Source organism: Prenolepis imparis, unplaced genomic scaffold, assembly GCF_030444845.1.
Source record: "Prenolepis imparis isolate NDT839.2.m4 unplaced genomic scaffold, iyPreImpa1.0 SCAF_11, whole genome shotgun sequence".
Lineage (NCBI taxonomy): Eukaryota > Metazoa > Arthropoda > Insecta > Hymenoptera > Formicidae > Prenolepis > Prenolepis imparis.
The window spans coordinates 9,503,139-9,522,337 of record NW_028141169.1 but is presented as its reverse complement, the minus strand read 5'-3'; the positions used below and the strand labels follow the sequence as shown (position 1 = coordinate 9,522,337).

At 38.7% G+C, this 19,199-nt stretch overlaps 2 protein-coding genes across 5 annotated transcripts in view; one reads left to right on the top strand and one right to left on the bottom strand.

The window, feature by feature from the left end:
* Positions 1 to 113: 113 nt before the first annotated feature.
* Positions 114 to 3,835, bottom strand: LOC145942467 (uncharacterized). 2 transcript variants are annotated; one of them, XM_083049213.1, is made up of 3 exons: positions 3,687 to 3,835; positions 1,818 to 2,822; positions 114 to 1,785 (listed from the first exon to the last, which is right to left on the bottom strand). In XM_083049213.1, the coding sequence occupies exons 1-2, from the start codon at positions 3,780 to 3,782 to the stop codon at positions 1,839 to 1,841; spliced, it is 1,080 nt and encodes a 359-aa protein (XP_082905339.1). In that variant the 5' UTR covers positions 3,783 to 3,835; the 3' UTR covers positions 114 to 1,785; positions 1,818 to 1,838. The 2 variants fall into 2 exon arrangements, with proteins under 2 accessions (XP_082905339.1, XP_082905338.1); XM_083049212.1 differs by having other exon boundaries at positions 114 to 2,822.
* A 2,772-nt stretch (positions 3,836 to 6,607) lies between these two features.
* The window catches only part of Vg (transcription factor vestigial), a 43,388-nt gene continuing 30,796 nt past the window's right edge, over positions 6,608 to 19,199 (top strand). Inside the window, exons 1-2 of one of the 3 annotated variants that reach the window (XM_083049978.1) lie at positions 6,610 to 7,503; positions 8,466 to 8,849. In XM_083049978.1, coding sequence (XP_082906104.1) covers positions 8,649 to 8,849 — 201 coding nt within the window. In that variant the 5' untranslated portion in view covers positions 6,610 to 7,503; positions 8,466 to 8,648. Of the gene's footprint in view, positions 8,850 to 19,199 lie in introns of all 3 variants that reach the window. The other 2 variants (XR_014426434.1, XM_083049979.1) reach the window with 2 other exon arrangements.

Genomic DNA, 19,199 nt, shown 5'->3' with positions numbered 1-19,199 from the left:
CAAGATCATCATCGCATTAATCTATGTTGTCTTGATTCCCTTTTCTCAATTCCAAATTCCTGTATAGAGAAGAAATGATGATATCATGCATGCAAAGGAATATAATAATATAATAGAAATAAAAGTAAATATTTATATTGTTAAAATTAAATTTAAAACAATAATTAAAACGTCAATAAATAGCTTAGTATAATCTTAGTATATTTCTTAATATCCGGGCTTGAGAAAAATCATATACGATGAAAAAAAAAAGAATAAAACAAGAAGAAGAGAGAGAGATAAAGAGACAGGAATTCTTTGGAATTCTCTAATTTGCTATTTCGGCGTTCCTGACAATCTCCTTTTGTGGGACCGTTGCTGCCGATCTGTCAAAAAACATGGTTTGCAGCATCCTTGGATCGCGGCGTCCTTTCTCGCGGCGATCCACTCGAGCGAATTGCTCGTCGAAGTCACCTGATCGGCAGTAAACGCTATTTACCGGAAATACTTTTAAACGAGTCAGCTGAAAAAGCAGAGTTAATAATTGCTTTCGTCCTTCGAAGTTATTTTCTTAAGACTTGCAAGTTTTTCTCTGAAAAATTCCTTTTGCGAGATATCGTAAAATTATTTTAAATTAATATAAAAAATTTTTTAGATCCCTGTTTCTTATATTTATACCTTAATATTCTTTAGCGTTTAAACTTTGTTTAAATTTTGAGGTGAGACAAAATAATTTAAGATCTCGATATTTAATAAGTACTTTTTAAATTCCTATATCTTTTTTCATCAATGATCAAACAACGCTAATTTTTCGATCGGCGCACGTGGCGAAAAAGAACAACACTTCGAAACGTGAGGGTTTATTCGAGCGGTGTCTTTGCTTCCTATTGTCTGGCATATATTCGAGCCATCCCCCTCGCGATGGGGATGAAAGCATGAGCGGCGGCATATTTCAGTCGTCCCGCGTCATTCATGATCTAGAGAGGGCAAGGCGATCCCATCCGGCAATATCACTGACAAATTTAATGCCGAGCTATTAGGCAGCGGGGGGGTTCACCTCGCCCCTTCTATCTGCCTATTGTCGAAGTGGCCACGTGCAGGATGACTACTGTTCCTCTCGCCCGGGCGAAAACGTTTAATCGTCATGTTGTCCGGAGACCTCCCGCGAAAAAAACTCTGCGCCCTTGTCACGCTTGTCGAGGGTTATTGGATTTGCCCGTCGCTTGGAAGTGCTAAGTCGTTCGGGAACCTGCTAAGTTACACGCGAGATTACACCGGCCGGTGTTAATGTTAGAGACGATTTGATACGGTCAAGTGTTTGTCGAGACGCTACATGTTTTCGGCTGTTTCGATTATTTACTCTACAAATAGTTAGAATTAAAAGACATTTAATTTATTTTGTGCAATTACATTTTTATAATCTTCGAAATCGAGAATTGATTATGAAATATTTTAAGAATGAGAATATAATTAATGTAAAGCCATTAAGTTTCCACGACACGCAGCCTCTAAGCGATTCAATGCGTCAACTTTTCTAAGATCTCAATGCTAATGGCAACTATTTTATTGATAACATAAAGTAATTATTAAATATGTACATATACAGAAAAATATTTTGATAAAATTTTATTTATATAAATAAATGATATTAAATACATGCATATTTATGTAATATTATGTGAAATAGCCTCAAAATTTAATATGTAAAATAATACATATTTTACGCATAGATAAATATAATATTAACAATTTTTGAAGAGTATTAATTTAAAAAATGGCAGTCTCTCTCTTATTAATAAATTTGTGTGTATATATAATATACACACAAATTTATTGTGATTTAAATATTAGCTTAAGATTTAATACTCTTCGATAGATATTGTTTCATCGGCATCTTCGGCTGCCCTTCTGAATCGAAAGCCACCAGTTACACCAACCGAAGGGGAGAGTCCATGACCTCCCGGACGTGGTTGAAACTGCGTATTACCTCTGATAAAACCGTTATTGCCGAAGTTTCTCTCAGCCTGGACGCCGAAGTGCGGCTGCGCTCGTTGTCCAGGTACTTTACTCAATCCTCCGTAGACATCCGCCGTTGTACGACCATTGTTATAAATATTGCGGTTAGCGTTAAGATCCCAGCTAGGTTGGCGCATCGGTCCACTCAGAGGTTGCGTCCCTTGAAAATTTATTGAAGTTCCTTGTGGTTCTGCCTCTCGCCTGAAGCGAAAGCCACCGCTTACACCAACCGAGGGAGAGAGTCCGTGTCCTCCTGGACGTGGTTGAAACTGAGTATTACCTCTGATAAAACCGTTATTGCCAAAGTTCCTCTCAGCCTGGACGCCGAAGTGCGGTTGCACTCGTTGTCCAGGTATTTTACTCAATCCTCCGTAGACATCCGCCGTTGTACGACCATCATTATGAATATTGCGATTAACGTTAAGATCCCAGCTAGGTTGACGCATCGGTCCACTCAGAGGTTGCGTCCCTTGGAAATTTATTGAAGTTCCTTGTGGTTCTGCCTCTCGCCTGAAGCGAAAGCCACCGCTTACACCAACCGAGGGAGAGAGTCCGTGTCCTCCTGGACGTGGTTGAAACTGAGTATGACCTCTGATGAAACCGTTATTGCCAAAGTTCCTCTCAGCCTGGACGCCGAAGTGCGGCTGCGCTCGTTGTCCAGGTATTTTATTCAATCCTCCGTAGACATCCGCCGTTGTACGACCATTGTTATAAATATTGCGGTTAGCGTTAAGATCCCAGCTAGGTTGGCGCATCGGTCCGCTCAGAGGTTGCGTGCCTTGAAAAGTTATCGAATTCTTTTCGGCTTGACGACGAGAACGCAGATTCTATAAAGAAAGAGAAAGATCAATAACCTTGTATAATTCTTCTTCCAGATATAATTCTTTTGTACATTTGTACAAAATACATGTTTCTTTATCGACATATTTATTTTAAATTTGAATTTATAACTGAATTTTTATTTTCTCTCTCTTATAAATTTTTTTAATTTACACTTGGTTATTAAATTATCTAGATTGAATATCAATTTTACATTTAATTGTAAAATAAAAAAACTTCCAATATTATACATATATCGGATATTTTTTAATAAATAATAAATGCTGCCTTGTTTGACGTCTATGATAAATTAATGACACAGTAATATGTGAAAACACAAGAACGATATTATATTATACGAAGAATATTATTATATGCCAAAGACAGCTTTTTTATTTATCATATTTATAAATTACATATAAGTATGACGGTAGTCATTCGCGAAAGTACAAAGATTCTTTTTAGTTCAGGAAATTCTGATTCAATGACAATTTCCAGATCTGACAAGTCCAGATCTGTCTTTGTGAGTCACGTGAGAAATACAAGGTAATTACAGCGCAACATGTTATAATGTATGCATAGCCACGTTACTCATTTTTCACGCTACGTCAAATGAGGTAGCGTGCGCTTATAAAAAAATTTTATTTTATTTTTAATTTATTTTTAATTTATTTTTAATTTTAAATATATGAATCATCGATATACGTTTAATTTGAACAATTTAATGATCAAGTGTAAATTAAGAAAAAGATTTATAAGAAGTTTAGCTATAAATTCGAATTTAAAATAAAGATTCTCGATTTTAACTTTCAGATTTCAGATTTTAACTTTGATTTATTTTAATTGGTATTATTTAAATAATAATTACTTACTTCTGGAAGAATCAAATCAGTGGTCGGTTGTTCCCAATCGTCACTCGCATAAACGATAGCACTTGATAAGGCCAAGACACAAATTAACAGCTTCATGATTGATATTAATTATATTCCTCTGAGAAAGTAAGGAATGTTTTCGTTTCTACTACGAAATGACTTCTGATGCCTGTCTGCCTTACCTCGGTCGTTTATATACAGATTGTCGCGATTCGGGGATGTACTCCCAGGATGTTTTCCCAATATTCCTGTTGCATTATCTGTCGCTCTGGGTAATACCCAACAGTGACTTTCGTGCGCCTATGAGTTGAGCTCACGCAAGCAATCGCTCGCGCCGGGGAATCCTCGCGTAGTAAATAAATGTATAAGGCTTTCACTACGTGTTTCTTTCAACACTTGCATTGTCACAACAATGCACATATCGCACCTGCATCCAATGATATGAGTAATGTTCTTCTCATTTAATTTATCTCGTCCATATTTGAACGACGAGTACAAATTAAATGATAAATGTTGTCATGTGTGCCAGTTTTATAATTTTTTTATCTTTTATTTAAGTAATAAATATTCTAAATAATATAAAAATATAATTGTTAATAAAAATATTATGAAGCGAAATATATTAATTTATTTGGTTTTTGTACTTGAAGATTTTAATATCACGAAACATTTTTAGAATAACGATCTATTCTATTTTTCTTTTAATATAAAATGCATATATTTTTACAATTTAATTTTTACGATTATATTGTCTCTATCTATCTCTCTCTCTCTCACACTCTTGTACACACATACACATACACATTAATATCTTTAAAATAAAATATAAAAGTTTAGTCAGAAATCATAAGTTATCTTCAAGGCCTATTTTAATCTTTATATTTATATTACTTTAAAAAATATAAAGTGTGCAAAATTATAAATTATATAATTGCGCAAAACAACTCAGTATGCAAAATAAACAGTATCATAAATGCAAGTGCATATCATATGCACTTAATCATTAAGTATAGATTGTTGAAATTGCAAGATAAAATAGTAGAAAAAATAATACATATGAGAAGAGCGATACGTTTTGCGTAATCAAAGCGAAAGTTCACAGAGATATCAATAATCCGCGAACTGGGAATGTCCCTCATTCTTTATCGCGAAGGCATCGACCTCGGCAGCCGGTTGCTGTTATGAGATGAAAATTCTCTTTGCACTTATAAAAAGATAAAGAGTCGGTTATGTCCCGTAGGAATGACGTAGACGAAAAAGCCTGAAAATCTTAAACTTTATTTAAGTATCAAGCTTTCTCCATTTGACACAAATCTCATCTGCATGATTCTCTTGTAGATTCTTGTCATTTTTTCTTAGTCTCGTCTCTTATTTTCTTCTTCAATTAATAATTAAAATGAAGTTGCTTTTTGCTTTCTTACCTTGTGTCATTTAATAGTTGTGAATCAAACTTTTAAGTTCATTAAATACTAATAATTTACATATAAGATAATTTGATTTAATTATTGTTATAATTGTATTATGTGTAAATTATATAATATTAGTTATGTACATTTTTGCAATATAAATGTAGTAATATTGTAAATCAATTTCATCACCATATTAAATTTATAGACAGCTGTTATTTATTGAAAATATTATGCGAAAAAAATACACTCAATTTTAATAAAATAAATATCATTTTTGGCTCATATTCGTACATCAGAAGTCGATCTTCAGTGCTTTATACTAGCGAACAGTAACATTCCGTAAGCGCCTGTGGGCAGCAACCAAAACGTTCGCCTATTATACGAACAGATGATCGAATTTGAATCATAATCTAATATTCCAGTTAAGCATCAGGTAGATGGGAGTGCTTATTTCAAAGTCTACAGTAGTTTCGAATTGATGATTTTGTTTAAAATTTTGAAGTCGATGGTAGATTCCGTTTAAGAAGAAAAATCGATCGACATATGCAATATGCAATCAAATTGCAGTTTCGAGGTCAAGAAGCAGTTGCACAAGAACTGTTTCATCGAATAGTTGATATAGATTTTTAACAAAGAGGAACATGGAATAGTTTTTTTTTTTGCAACGTTACCACTGGTATTTCTTTCAGAAAGTCGAGCAAATTGAAAAGGGTGAAAATTAAGAGTGAAAAAACGGGCATATACGGGAATATTTGTTAAACGTTTTCAATATATTTAATGTATTTAATTATTTTTTTTTGCTCTATTAATATGTATTTTCATAATATTATTCTAGTATGTTAGAACATGATTATCAAGCGATTATATTAAATGAAAGATATTTGAAAAAATGTTTTAATGTATGTATCACCAATAAAGTATACGGTTTTACATATCACTCTTCTTACTATGCTCTAATATTCTCTGAATTATTTCAATATCTGAAGAAGTATTCTCTCTCTAATATTTTCATATTTATTCACTTAGATTATTTATTTATAATATTAAGGATCGATTCAACGCATTTTTCCTCTTCATTTACTCTTGTATAAATTCAAATTCATCTTGAAGATCGGCATTTGCAACTTGAAATCAGACCATAAGTCGGTCGATCGGTGCCGCGTGAAAATGTGATTTCCACGACAGCAACATTTCCGTAGGAATTCCATCCTGAAGACGCCATCTTCTCCCCCTCTCTCTCCCTTTCGCCATGGCAAATTAAGCTTCCCAAAACACCACGAAACTGTTAATTAAGACTCATTATGCGAGCTGCGGGGATGGTTGCCTGGGATGGAAGGGAGGTGACCGTAGCAGAGGATGAAGACCACGAAGAAGTCAGAGGGAGGGGTAGAAAGTGGCAGGGAGCGGAGATGGTCGGCGGGGGTGGTTTAACCCGAGTACGAACTTCTTAATACCACAGCTGCAGTCGGGTTCATTGTGGGATCAATACGGGGAGAACTCGTGGTAGTGGCAGGCCAAGTGCGATTGGTTCCAACAGTCGAGCACAGCGATTGGCTAACACTGGCACTACCAGGAGGCGGGTTCTGTCGCCACGAATCTGACCTGATGTTGGGGTGGCGGAAAAGAGGAAGAGGACATGCGGCATTGCCGCTCGCACGAAAAGGACGGCGACGGAGACGGTTCAGAAAAAGACAGCGACAAGCTCCAGGGAGAGAGAGGGTGACACACGGTGTCGTGTCTGGGGGGTTTCAGTCTGTGTTCACCCATGAGAGACACACCACCAGCGGCGACACGCTCCGCTCACGTTGTGAGGGTGAGGGCTCGTTTTTCGCTCGTCAACTGATCGTCCTTTGCCACTTGTCTTCCGCGTTCAATCCAAATACATCGCGATCGGAGTCTTACTGCTCCAGGAAATCTAGCCGAGAATAAATCGATTCGTCAAGATCGGCGGAAAAATCCATGGAATAAACTGTGTAGCGAGACGTACAACTGTACGTGTCATCTTGAACTGCAGGTGGTCCTGCGTATGACGTATGAAATGAAGTGTCGAAAGCGGTGACAGCAATTCTTGCTACTAGCTAAGTGAAGTGTCAATGAAATGTTGATAACGAAAAAAAATAGACAGACAGCTTCATCAACTGCAACTGAGAACAATTAAAATTTGTTAAATTAGAAGTCATGAAGAAAATCGTGCGTGTCATTAGAAGTAATTTTATATGACAAATTGTTGTCAATTGATCAGTGACAATTGATTTATATTGTAAAGTTTTGGAAGAAGATACCGAACGAAGAAAAGTTTTGAACAGGAAAGAAAACTTTACAAGAATTAATTATTGGCAAAAAAATTCTGAGAAGTTTCTGAAAATAAAATCATAGAAGAAAAAGTTTTCACACGAGACTGTTACCAGGTATAGGCTTAGCATATGCCTTTGTTTACCTTGTCTATCTTCGTAGAATTCTTCGCAAGTAAGAGATATGTCGCAATTCGACATATCTAACTGATGACAATTATCTGAGTTCTTTGGCATTTGCACGACGCACTTACCAAGGAAAAAGAAAGGAGAGCGATCGACTTGTGCAATCTCTTGCATCGCTTCAACTAGCTTGAAGAATTAGCTACGTATATTTGTAATAGTTCAGTGGTTCTCGAGAAATAAGGAAAAACGCGTGGAACTGTTTCTTTCACCTGCTAAAAATATTCTGCATATATTGCATTTTAATAAAAGTGGAAAGAATTGTGTCTGAACGAAATTCATGAGAATATTTTACTGTGATTAACTCGCAAATGCCTAATCTTTCGCAATTATTTCTTCTGCTTTCTTTGCAATATAAACATTAAAGCATTTTGTGATTATGATATAATGCTGTAAAAAAAATTAAATGTTTCTCTATAATAATATAATTAGACAAAAATAAATTGTGCGATTGAGATTTGGGTAAACGCGCGCGAGATACATCCTAAAATTGTAAATATCGAAATTAAGTAGTATATAACCGAAATACATTCATTATCATTCCTGTGTGCTAATTTAGTGACTTGATAAATTTTTAAATAAACGTATCTTGGACAATCAAAGTAATGGTGTAAAAAAAATAAAAGAAAATAAGAATGTTAACACAACAATATTCAACAGTATACTATCCAATTTTTTATGAGCACAATATACTGCTAATTATAGCGTTGATTTAATATATATTTCGAGAAATCGTGAATAATTTTAAATATTTAAAACACTATTTAAATTATTGATTGTCTCGAATCATCGACAAAAAAAGAAGAAACTGGAATTATCCAAGATATATTTACATATATATCAGAACTGTTGACAAACAATACATTAAACTACCTCACTGTCGCTATGTGTTACAGGACTATTATCCTTAGTGTCGAATCTAGTGATTCTTAATGATTCTTCACGCTTGAGTCGACCGCAGTGCGCCATCGACGGAATTGGAGGACGAATTAAGGAGTGGTGTTGTTCAAAAGGGTGGTGCGACGTTCGGGTACGCAAGTCTGCAGGCCAGCTCTGGGGTGCCGGGCCCGAGCGGGGTGATGAGCTGCTCCGATGTGATGTATCAATATTATCCTTACCTTTACCAGACCCACCGGCCACCGCCGCCGCATCCGACCCACCCCCATGCGGCCTCGCACAGTCATCCCCACGCTAATCCGCACGCGGCCCACCACAGTCCAGCCAGGCCGGCGCCCTTTCAACCCTTCCCGGCGGCTACGGCGACGCATCAATATGACAGGGTGAGTCTATGATTTTTATTTCGATCATTGGTTTAACATTCTCATCGAAAACTCCGTTGGTTTTGAGAGAAAAGAGATGTAAATTGTCAATCTCCTTGTCAATCTCAATAATCTGTATAAAAATCATTAACAGTAAAATTAGAAATAAATATTGTAAATATATAATGTAATATAATACATATAATACACAATAAAATATAATATAAAATTAAACAAATTCTATCGCTCAGTGTTTATATAATAATTGAAATAAATAAAATGTATATATAGATTATTCGATTGACAGCTGATTGACTAATTTATTTAATGATACTACGATACGAGATAATCTGTCGTTAATAGACGAAGTAAAAAAATGGGCGAAGGCGTTAATAGAATACGTCAGGATGCCCATATTTTTAAAGTGGTTTATCAGCACATTTTTATAACACGGTTTTGGAACGCTTGTACCCGGTCTAATCCTAAATCGCCCAAAGCGATTAAAAACAGACTTGCGTTCATTAAGTTTGGCGCGATTGATAAAAGAACTGCGGTCATTTATAACGAGATTCGCTAGTATTTTATATCAAAACTATTTCCACATTTATGGCGAACAAGCATTTTTTACTGCCATATAAATTAAACTAAGGAGATAACTCTATACCGTATAATAAAATATATAATTTTTTCATTTACAAAAAATCTTATTATGAGGAATAGTACAATAATGGAAATGAGTTAAAATTGAAGAAAGCAAATACTTATTCGTTTCGAAGTCTTGTATCTTTTATATACAAACATAATTTAATTTTTGCTAAAAGTTATTATGTTTCTTTGAATTTTGAAGATAGATTAACTTTTCTTTAGATCTCTGATTCTCGATCCTTGAATTTCCTCGGTTTTTATTTAATCTGCTGACCAGGATTCTCAAATCGCAATTTCGCGAGTTGTCGAATAGCAAGTAATCCTTCGAATCACTCGATTCTCGAGTCCTTCGTATCCACGAATATCGTCCGGTGGCCTTTCTTAGAACTCGAGGAACACTGCGAACGAAATAATATTGCACCTAACTATGCGCGTCCTGAAATAGTTTCGAGACCAAGGCAAGAAGGAAGAAGTTTTCTCGAATAACGCGTGTAGAATCGTCTGTGCATCATTTTAATTTGTCTGCTGGGAGATCAGGCGTGCCCTTGCCCTCGGCGAGCACTCATCCATGCATTTGTGAGTGCACCGTGGGGTGTCAAGTTCCGTTTCGCCATCTTTTCCGGCTCGGTGAGAAAGTAACGTTTCTTTTTTCCAGTACCAAATTTCTTCTCTCTCTCACTTGGATAGTATTAAACTTGTAACTAATGATGCAATGAGAAATTCTTGAGAACTTAGCTATTCGGAAAATGAAGACATTTTAAGTATGAAAATGTGCGAGAATTTTCTTTAAATGACAATATTTTTTAAATATTATTTAAAAAAGTATATATTATATATACTTAGGAAATTTCATCAAAAAATAAAAAATTGTATAGTACTATTGGGAGACTCCATCATAAAATGAAACATTGCAATTCATGAAATTTTAATTATAACAAGTAAAAATTTAGGAATTTAAAAAAGTACCACGATTTAAAGATCTAAAATCTTTATAATTTGTTATATTTATCTCGATATATTCTCAATAAAATAAAAGGTATTAAAATTTATGAGGTGAAATGAGAATAAGAAAAGAAGGAAGAAGCAGACTTTTTTACATCTTTTAAAAGTAAAACTGTGCAAAATTAAAAAATTTCGTATCATAAAAAATTAGAAATTCAAACCTGATATCTTCAGATTATAAAGTAATGCACATTTTTGGAAGTTTTATTAAAAATTTCAGAATTCTAAAGATTTTCTATTTCCTCGGGTACTTGGAATTTTTAATTGCAATTTTTCAATTAAAAATTGGAATTTTTTTCTACTCTACACGTCTATGTGCATTCTTGTTCAAAAATTTATTTAAAATATAATTTTATATTGACCAGAGTTTAATTAATCAAAGAAAGCCGGCTATATCTCTCTTTCTTTTTTTAAAGACATATAGTTATGAGCGTCGTTGGTCCATTTATCTATCAATCTTCCAGCGACATTGTAGAAATACAAACATCCCGACGTTCTCGCCACTTTTCTCTTTCTCTCCTGTAATCGCGATCGCGAGATAACATCCGGCAAGAGCGTTAAGCGCGCGCGATACGAGCGAAGAGGAGGCAAAGAGGGAAAGCCGATCCTGGACAGACGGACAGGACAGGTTCTCCGCGAACGAGGCTTCCCCGAGGGAAGAAGAGGGAGGCTCGTATCCTCGGGGGCCCGGGTAGTTCACGCGGCCGCGGCACGACACGAGTTTACTTTTATTTAAATCTCTCTCCTTCTCTTTTTATTTAGGGCCCTGAGAAGCGCCGCTCATTTTGCTCCTTTGCCGGTCTCCGCTCTCTCTGTCCCCGTGGTCTCTGAATTAATAGCCGCGCTAGTGTTTTTTCGCAGTGTGTCGGTTGCAACGTGCATGCGTACGAGAAGGCGCGTACCGATGTGACGCATGTTAAAAATGCGCGTCGTTTTCTCACGAGACGCACCGAAATCGCCATGCTTTATCGTTCCCGCTCGCTTGGCCGAGTAAACGAGCGAGGGTTCAACTCGTGGCGAGGAGTCCTCTCGCGAAGAATGATATACGAAGTGTCGCGATTCTTTAGAGAGAAAGAGAGACCGCAAACATTCATTAATTCCTTAAAAAATACTTTAAAAGAAACTTTAAGTATCATTATATCAATATAGTCTTTATCATTGTTTAAATGAAAAAGATTTGCTGAAGAGAACTTGATGTATATGAATATATAATTATATTCCTTGAAATAAAGCCTTATTAAGAATAATCATAAAATCCGTCAACTGATATCATCAACTGATATCATCTTCGCGAAGGCTCGCAAAAAAATTAGGCAATAGAGAAAGAAATTCAGAGATCGCAAAGCGCATGATCGTTTCGTCGGAGAAACGCGTGCGCCGAAGAAGAGACAGGTGCTGGTCGCAAGAGAAGCTCGCAAGAACCGGGCTATCCTTCATTAGCACTCTCGTTACTCGACTGTCTTTTCTTCTACGCGCAGCGAATGCACACATTCGGAGACTGCATCGCTGTACAGTCTTGCAACATAGTCGCAAGTTATGTCACGCAGTTTGCACTCGACAATCAAAGGTAGAATTAATAGACTGTTTTAATATACTCAATGACGAGTACATATTTATCTAATAAAAAATGTGCAAGAAATTTTTCATTAATATTCATCTTAAACACTTTATCTGCCTTCTTCACGACATATAAAAAAAAATTGAAACTAGTCTCGAAGACTTTAGAACTGAAGAAGAATCTAGCATTTAAGGAGACTAGAATTCAACATATCCGGGATCCGAGGAGAATCTAAACTTCGAGCTAATAGAATTCAAAATACGTAGAATCTAGGGCACTTAAGGGCAGATAATTTTATAAACTCGTGTAATTCGGAGCCCGAATCGACGTATCGACCGCCGATCGCGAACGAAACCGAAACAACGTTGTCAAGTATCGCGTTAATCGAGTTCTACCCAGTAATTACCTGGTTCCCCTTCCCTTCGCGATCTTCTCGGCGAACGATAATAAGCCACCGGGCGCCTCCTTCACAAAACTGGTAGAGACACCGTGGCAACGTGGATCGAGCAGAAGGAAGGAGAGATTGAGAGTGAGAGAGCAATGTGGAAGAGCAAAGGCGAGATAGAGTGAGGAAGAAAGAGTAGTCGTAAAAGCACATTTTTCTCGGGTATCTGGCCGATTAATGAACCGATGTCGTCGCCAGGACCACCCCGAAGGATACGCGTACGGGACGCGCATCCCTCGCGAGAGATAGACCGACAGCGCGCGGTTCGAGACTATAATACCTATCCTATAACCAGCTCCTGTCCGTCCTCCTAGCAGCAGGTCTCAAACGGACCGCGCCTTTACCTGACCAAGTTTTACGATCGTCGCGCCGAGGTGGCGATGTGTCCTCGTGTTATCGTCCCGTCGGGATCTGGCCTGGCTAAAGCAGCCTCCTGCCACGGTTTCTTTTATTATATTTCTCTTTCCTACCCCCTTTCTCCCTTCTTTCCTCGGTGCGCCTTCTCTTCGTTGCCCTCGCGATTAAAGAACGAAGGACACCGCTTTGCCATCTGCATGTTCATCAATTTGACTTAGTCGCGATGCTGTTTTAAAGAGGAAAAATAATAGCGATAACGATAAGCAGGATCCTTCTACCCTCTAATCTATCATGTCGCATGAAGGAATGATTAGAAGTATATTATTTAATTCAATATAAAATTGATTTTATTAATAATTCTGTTCGATAAAAATGCATGTTTAATTTTTACGAGGCAATTTCAATATCTCGAATTTTTTCTACCTAGGCTTTCCTCCCAGATTTTGTCCATATTTTTAACGCATTGCATTCGCGTAATTTGATTCACTTGTCATTATTTCTCTCATAATTAATAATTAACGAGACTATCGTCGGAATGATCGACTTACTTTTCAGCGAACTGTCAGTATGTTATCAATCTTTCGCGCAGTGTCGATACCGCGCCGAGTTTCAAGCTCTGGCATTTCCGTCGCGTCGTATTAGGAGAGATCGACTACCGTCCGGTAATTTGTTGTTCTCGCTTCGACGGAATAAATTTCCACCGGGACTAGTTTCTCGGGCCAGATCGCCAGAGAGCCCTGCGCCCTTTCTCCTGCCGTTCTTTGCATTCCACCTATGAGATCGCTGTCGCAAACGCTTATACAACCTGTCGCGGAAAATCGCCGCAGAATGCGACGCCGATTTCTCAAATCGTGAAACGATCCCGGCAGCCGAATGGAACTCGACCTGTTGATCGCGATGCCGCGAGGCGGGAAGCCGACACAGTCGCGATTAAAATTCCATAAAATTATAAGTCAAGAAAGTGGAATTATACAATCTCGCATCTCAAATCAGCCACGAATAAAGATTAATGATCGCGTTCATTAATGAAAAAAAATATATATATATATGACAGCGAGATTATGCAGCCTCTGATGCATTGGTATGGCTTAAAGATTTTCGATCTAGCAATAATTTATACTTTTTATATAATATCAATATCTTTGTTGAATTTTCGTACATACATCGAATTATTTAAATGTACGAATCAAAAAATCGAAATCTCGAGACAGAGATATCTGGAACTACATATGTATTGTATTATTGCAAGACTATATGCCAAATATTACTTTAATAATAATATCCTATTAATATTTTTTTATCTCATATATTTTTGTCACATATTTTCCTCCGTTTCATTCGATGAAACGAGCTCGAATTCTGGTCACCCTCTTTCATCATCGATCTCTCGCAGGAGCGTTTCCTGGGTGCGAATTTCGGGGATCTACGCCACTGTACAAGTCACGTAGAAAATTCGCCCATAAAGCGCGCGGAACGACCGCGCGCTCGTCCGTAAAAGAAAGAAGAAGCGAAGCGAGCGGTACATTTAAACGCTTCCCGGGCGCGCACGGGAGTTCCCAGAGAGAAGCACGCAAGACTCTTTACGCTTACGTCTTTACTTAACCCCTTGACCAGCAGACGATGAGCAGCAACATTTTTCTAACGCGAGACCAACAGTAGGGAGTCTCTTCTTGCCCTTTCCTCTCCTTCTCAACCCCTCGCTCCCATCGCGCGAATCGCTTTCAATATTTGCCGGCGCGATCACGCGAGCAGCTGATATCGGCGCGGCATTTCGATATCTTGCCAAGGTGCCCGTGTAGCGCGTATGGAAAAACGAATTAATTACGATCAATCTGCGCGTCGTAAAAGCCGGCCCGTTCGACCGGCTGACCCTGTCGAAGTCGAGAAGGCGTTACTATACCGGGTATGAACTACGATCGCCGTTTTCGTCGTGCTCGGCCGAGCAGGGAGCATCGACATCTCGGCGAAACCTTCCCTCTCCGCGGCGCGCGATTCTTCTCGCTATATCATCTGCGAAAATCAATGCAACGCGAAGAGAAATGCCGAAAAATTACATTTGTTAAATTAAATTATCGAATTTTTATAGACGTTTAGATTGGAAGTTAATCAAGGGTGGCTATGGATCCCAGATTCCTCATCTTTGGAATCTAAAATATAACTGTTCCTGGATTATTTTGCTTTTTAGATGTACATTAAGAATGCTTCAAATTTTTTAAATTTGAGGAATTTTTAAATGTTTTATTTCGTCTTTCATTTTAAATTTCGCACAATCTGTCAGGAGCGCTTGAATAGATACTTCTATACATTAGAATCAATGATTTTTATTCCAAATATCCTAAGTCCATCTTGTAGAGAGACGATTATAAATTCTAATTTCATTAAATAGATAATAATTTGTGATAATGATATAGTTAATGCAATTTATTCGTCGAAAGCTTGGGATAGAATCTGTGCACCGACTTTTCCTTGTTGCACGCCAATGTACGTAAGAGATAAAAAGAAAGAAAAATTGAAAATAAAAGGCATACGATGGGGTAATATCGAGAGACGTTCGCCATGACGACGATGATACTTCAGACCGGTACAGCAACGGCATCCTCGACCGCGGTACGATCAAACGGTGCGGTACGGATAGAAAGAGAGCCGTAAGTAGGGGTGTTGCGAGGTCTCGATAAATTCAGGATCTGGAAGTCCGAGAGTCGTTGACTTTTTTATCGCCAGTTAAACGGGAAAATGGTGTTTCTACCAGCCTCCCGGCATCCGACCCCGTGTGCATATATTATGCAATAAATGTTACCTATTGTTCATTTCTTCTCAGAAAACATATTCTGTATGATGCGTTCTCTCGCACATTTTTACATCGATATAATCGCACGAACAAACAAATTTTTTCGAATATTTTTTAATGGTCAAAACGAAGCATTTTTATCTGAAACAATTTATTAATTTTATAAATTATTAATTACTAACAAACATTATTAGAGAGAGAGAGAGAGAGAGAGAGAGGGAGCCTTCTTGTATATATGAAACTAAAATATTTTTAATTTTGCGGAGAATAAATACATTTAGAGTTTTCCATTCGTTATATATAATTCTTTCCAGTACAAATCGCATGAGACAAAAATATTGAACGATTCATTCGATTCGCGAGTTATGTGGACGTCATCGCGCGATACAAAAAAAATCGACGGTCAGTGTCGCAGTTGCAGAGCGACCTAAGAAGGGACGCGCAAAACTTTCACCGAATCGTCGCGAAATCGAGGTGAACTCGCCTTACCGGTTTAAACGAAAAAATTAATACGTGACCCAGCGCGGCGGCGGAGATCGGCGACCGCGTGGCTGAGATAAAACGGCGTCCAGGTATCGGGAATCGGGTACCACGAGCGTGCGCCAGGTAAAGACAACACACGGTGGACAATCCGTTGCTCATCGGGCAAAAAACGATCGGGCCGCTCCCGGTTTAAGACCTGATCTGGCTGCCCAAAGACCGGAATGATGATGATTCTGTCGTAACCGCTCGCGAATACTATTCGTTTCTCACAATCAGAGAATACAGACATTCTTCAATCGAACGTATACACCACGTGGCATATTCGATATATCAAATATATTCAATAAATCCTAAGGATCCATTTACAATTTATAGATGATATTTTTTTTTAATCATAGGGAGAGATCTCTGTAAATGTAACACAATCGCAACTGACAGCAATATAAGACTTTGATCTAAAGAGAAAGATAACTACAAATTATTAATTAATAAATTTAATTTACAAATCGCTGACGAATGAGAATAATATCCAAGGGCGAACACGAGGCGGAAGACGAGCAAGGAGAAGGAAGTATCGCGGAAGCGGCAGCCGCTTCTTTTGTGCCGTCGGATTGGTGTCCTTCTCGTCAGAGAGCGCGGATGCGTTTCTGCTCGAGGCGGTTGCATTGAATTGCAGATCGCGCGCGGACAGATGGACATGTCCATGGACGAACTCGCAGTCGCTTGTTGCGACAGCGGAAAAAAAAAAACGTCCAGAGACCCTGGAGATCTTCCGAGATCTCGCCGATCCCGTATCGTATCCTCGTAACCTCGATTCCACACGGCCGTTCGTATTCTAGGATCTCCAGATATCCTGAACAAAAGGAAAAGAACAATGAAGAAATTATACATATACCGTGAGGAAAGATTATATCGTGACATTTTTTACTAATCATATTCCCTAAATCGAATTTTCACCTGCCGTCTAAAGAAGCTCGCGAGAGGCTTAAAATTATCCTTATCCCTCGAGATGTATCAGTTCATCAGGGTGAAGAATCGATGGCGATCGAATCTTTTGGCGAAAAAAAATCCCGCGTCAGCTATCAGCCCGCTCGTCGTTAGTCACGTGCGTCGCGCGGCTGGCCCATTTGTCTTTGTTCACTTTGCGCACACCCGGTGTCCGAGAAAATGCCCGCGTGTCTATTTGTTACGAAGCCGAAGCCACAAATCACACGCGCTGCAACCCTCTGCGCGTCCTCTCGTCGCCGCGAGGAACTCTTCCTCGCGCGCATTTCGCGCGCGACCACACTCGCTCGTGTATATATTTAAACGCAATTACGCACATAAGAGAGCGGCCACGCCCGGTAATCCCGCCGAAACGCGCACCACCGCGAGATTAACTGCGGCAAACATCGGGCAAAGTCAGAAGTCTGGAATCCAGACACACGTTGGGCTATCTCTCTCTCTCCCCGTACATTATTATAACTTCGCGCGATTCTTGATGAACACGCGTTGCGGTGAAGACGCATTTCTCTCGTCAGAGTTCGGGATGAAACCGTGACATCGTCGTTTCTACATACCTGGCAAAATTCTAAGGAAAGAGCTCTAAAATCTATCTATCTATTCTTGTAATACTCTTATTGGTGGCAGAAAAATTATGCTAGATTTAATACTTTACGAAACGTATATAAATACACACATCACACGTTCTCCAGGATCTAATTAAATATTAAGTGCAATTAATAAAAAATTAAATAATCGTTTAACTCTTATATATAGTTACTGATTAATCATATCATGAAATAGTATATTTACGACATATATATTGACGATTTTGACGGCGATCTCGTCGAGGATTAGCGCAACCACGTAATTTAAAGAGATATATATTAAACGCAGCTACTTTCTCATCGCTCGGAAGAAACGAGCCGCGCGTACGCGGGATAAGTAGCGAATTAATAAACATCGTCGAGGCTCGGTGACTCGACTTGACTCGGAAGGCTGAGACTCGAATGCGCCACCAGCTGCCGACTTCGTCGGCGCTGCGAGGACCTCGGACTTCTGCGGTAGCCGGCGATAAGACTCCATTATTGAAATACCGGCTGTTTAACCCCGCGGAATTCTCTCTCGCCCCTCCCTCTTCAGAATTTCTTCCTTTTACTTCTCCCGACATCGCCTTTCCGCGCGGCGAGTTGTCTATTTTCTCGCACCGACGCGGATTCCGAGGACTTTCTCTCCTCTTCGTCTAGTTAGGCAATTCCGTTAACAGAATACTAATGGAATGTGATTGTATTAACCTGTCGCTTTTGGGAAACTAATATACGGGCGTGTTCCCGAGGAAGATGAGAATTTGTAGAATTCTCCTCTTCTTCGAGAGCTCGAAATCGATACTTGTTCAGCGAAAGTTGAACATCCTTGGAGATGGAAGCGCTAACATAACTTCGAGGATGACTGCGTTTTGTATACTTAGGTGCAACTTTTTCAGCTTAAATATTTTGGCCACCTGTCATTAACAAGAATGAGAATAATGTTAAGATTCTGCGTTGTTAGAGAGAGCCAGTTCTCCGTCAAAATATCCTATATAGGGATACGCGCGCGTCGAAGAAAATGATCGAACTGAAATCCTCGATCGCATCGATAGGCAATTCGCCGGCTCTTTCTGGTTGCCGACTACCACGTGACACGTGTGTTGGGCCAGATATTATTTGGACCGGACGGCAAGCAGAGAACTGGTCCGGTCGGGCAGTTGATGTATCAAAGAGATACCGACGAATGTCGCTTGTTCGCGACTCGATCTCTCGCTTAGATATCGTCGAACAATTTCTAATTAATCGCTTCGTGCGATCCGAATGCAGCTGATCAGGATGCAGCGTCCGTTTATCCTCGAAAGGCTCGCGATTTTAGCTGATTATCAAGTTTTTCGTTAAGGGAAATTTTTATTCAACAATATTTTTCAAATTCGTCCAAGGATCTTCTGTTCACCAGTTCTGTTCACCAGTAGTTTTTAGACGCTCTGTAGCTATATGTTTTTTGCACATTTGAGAACTCGTCGAGAATACTGAGACACTCTGGCTGTTTAAGTAGATGAGTGTAAGACCAGAACGGCGCCTCATA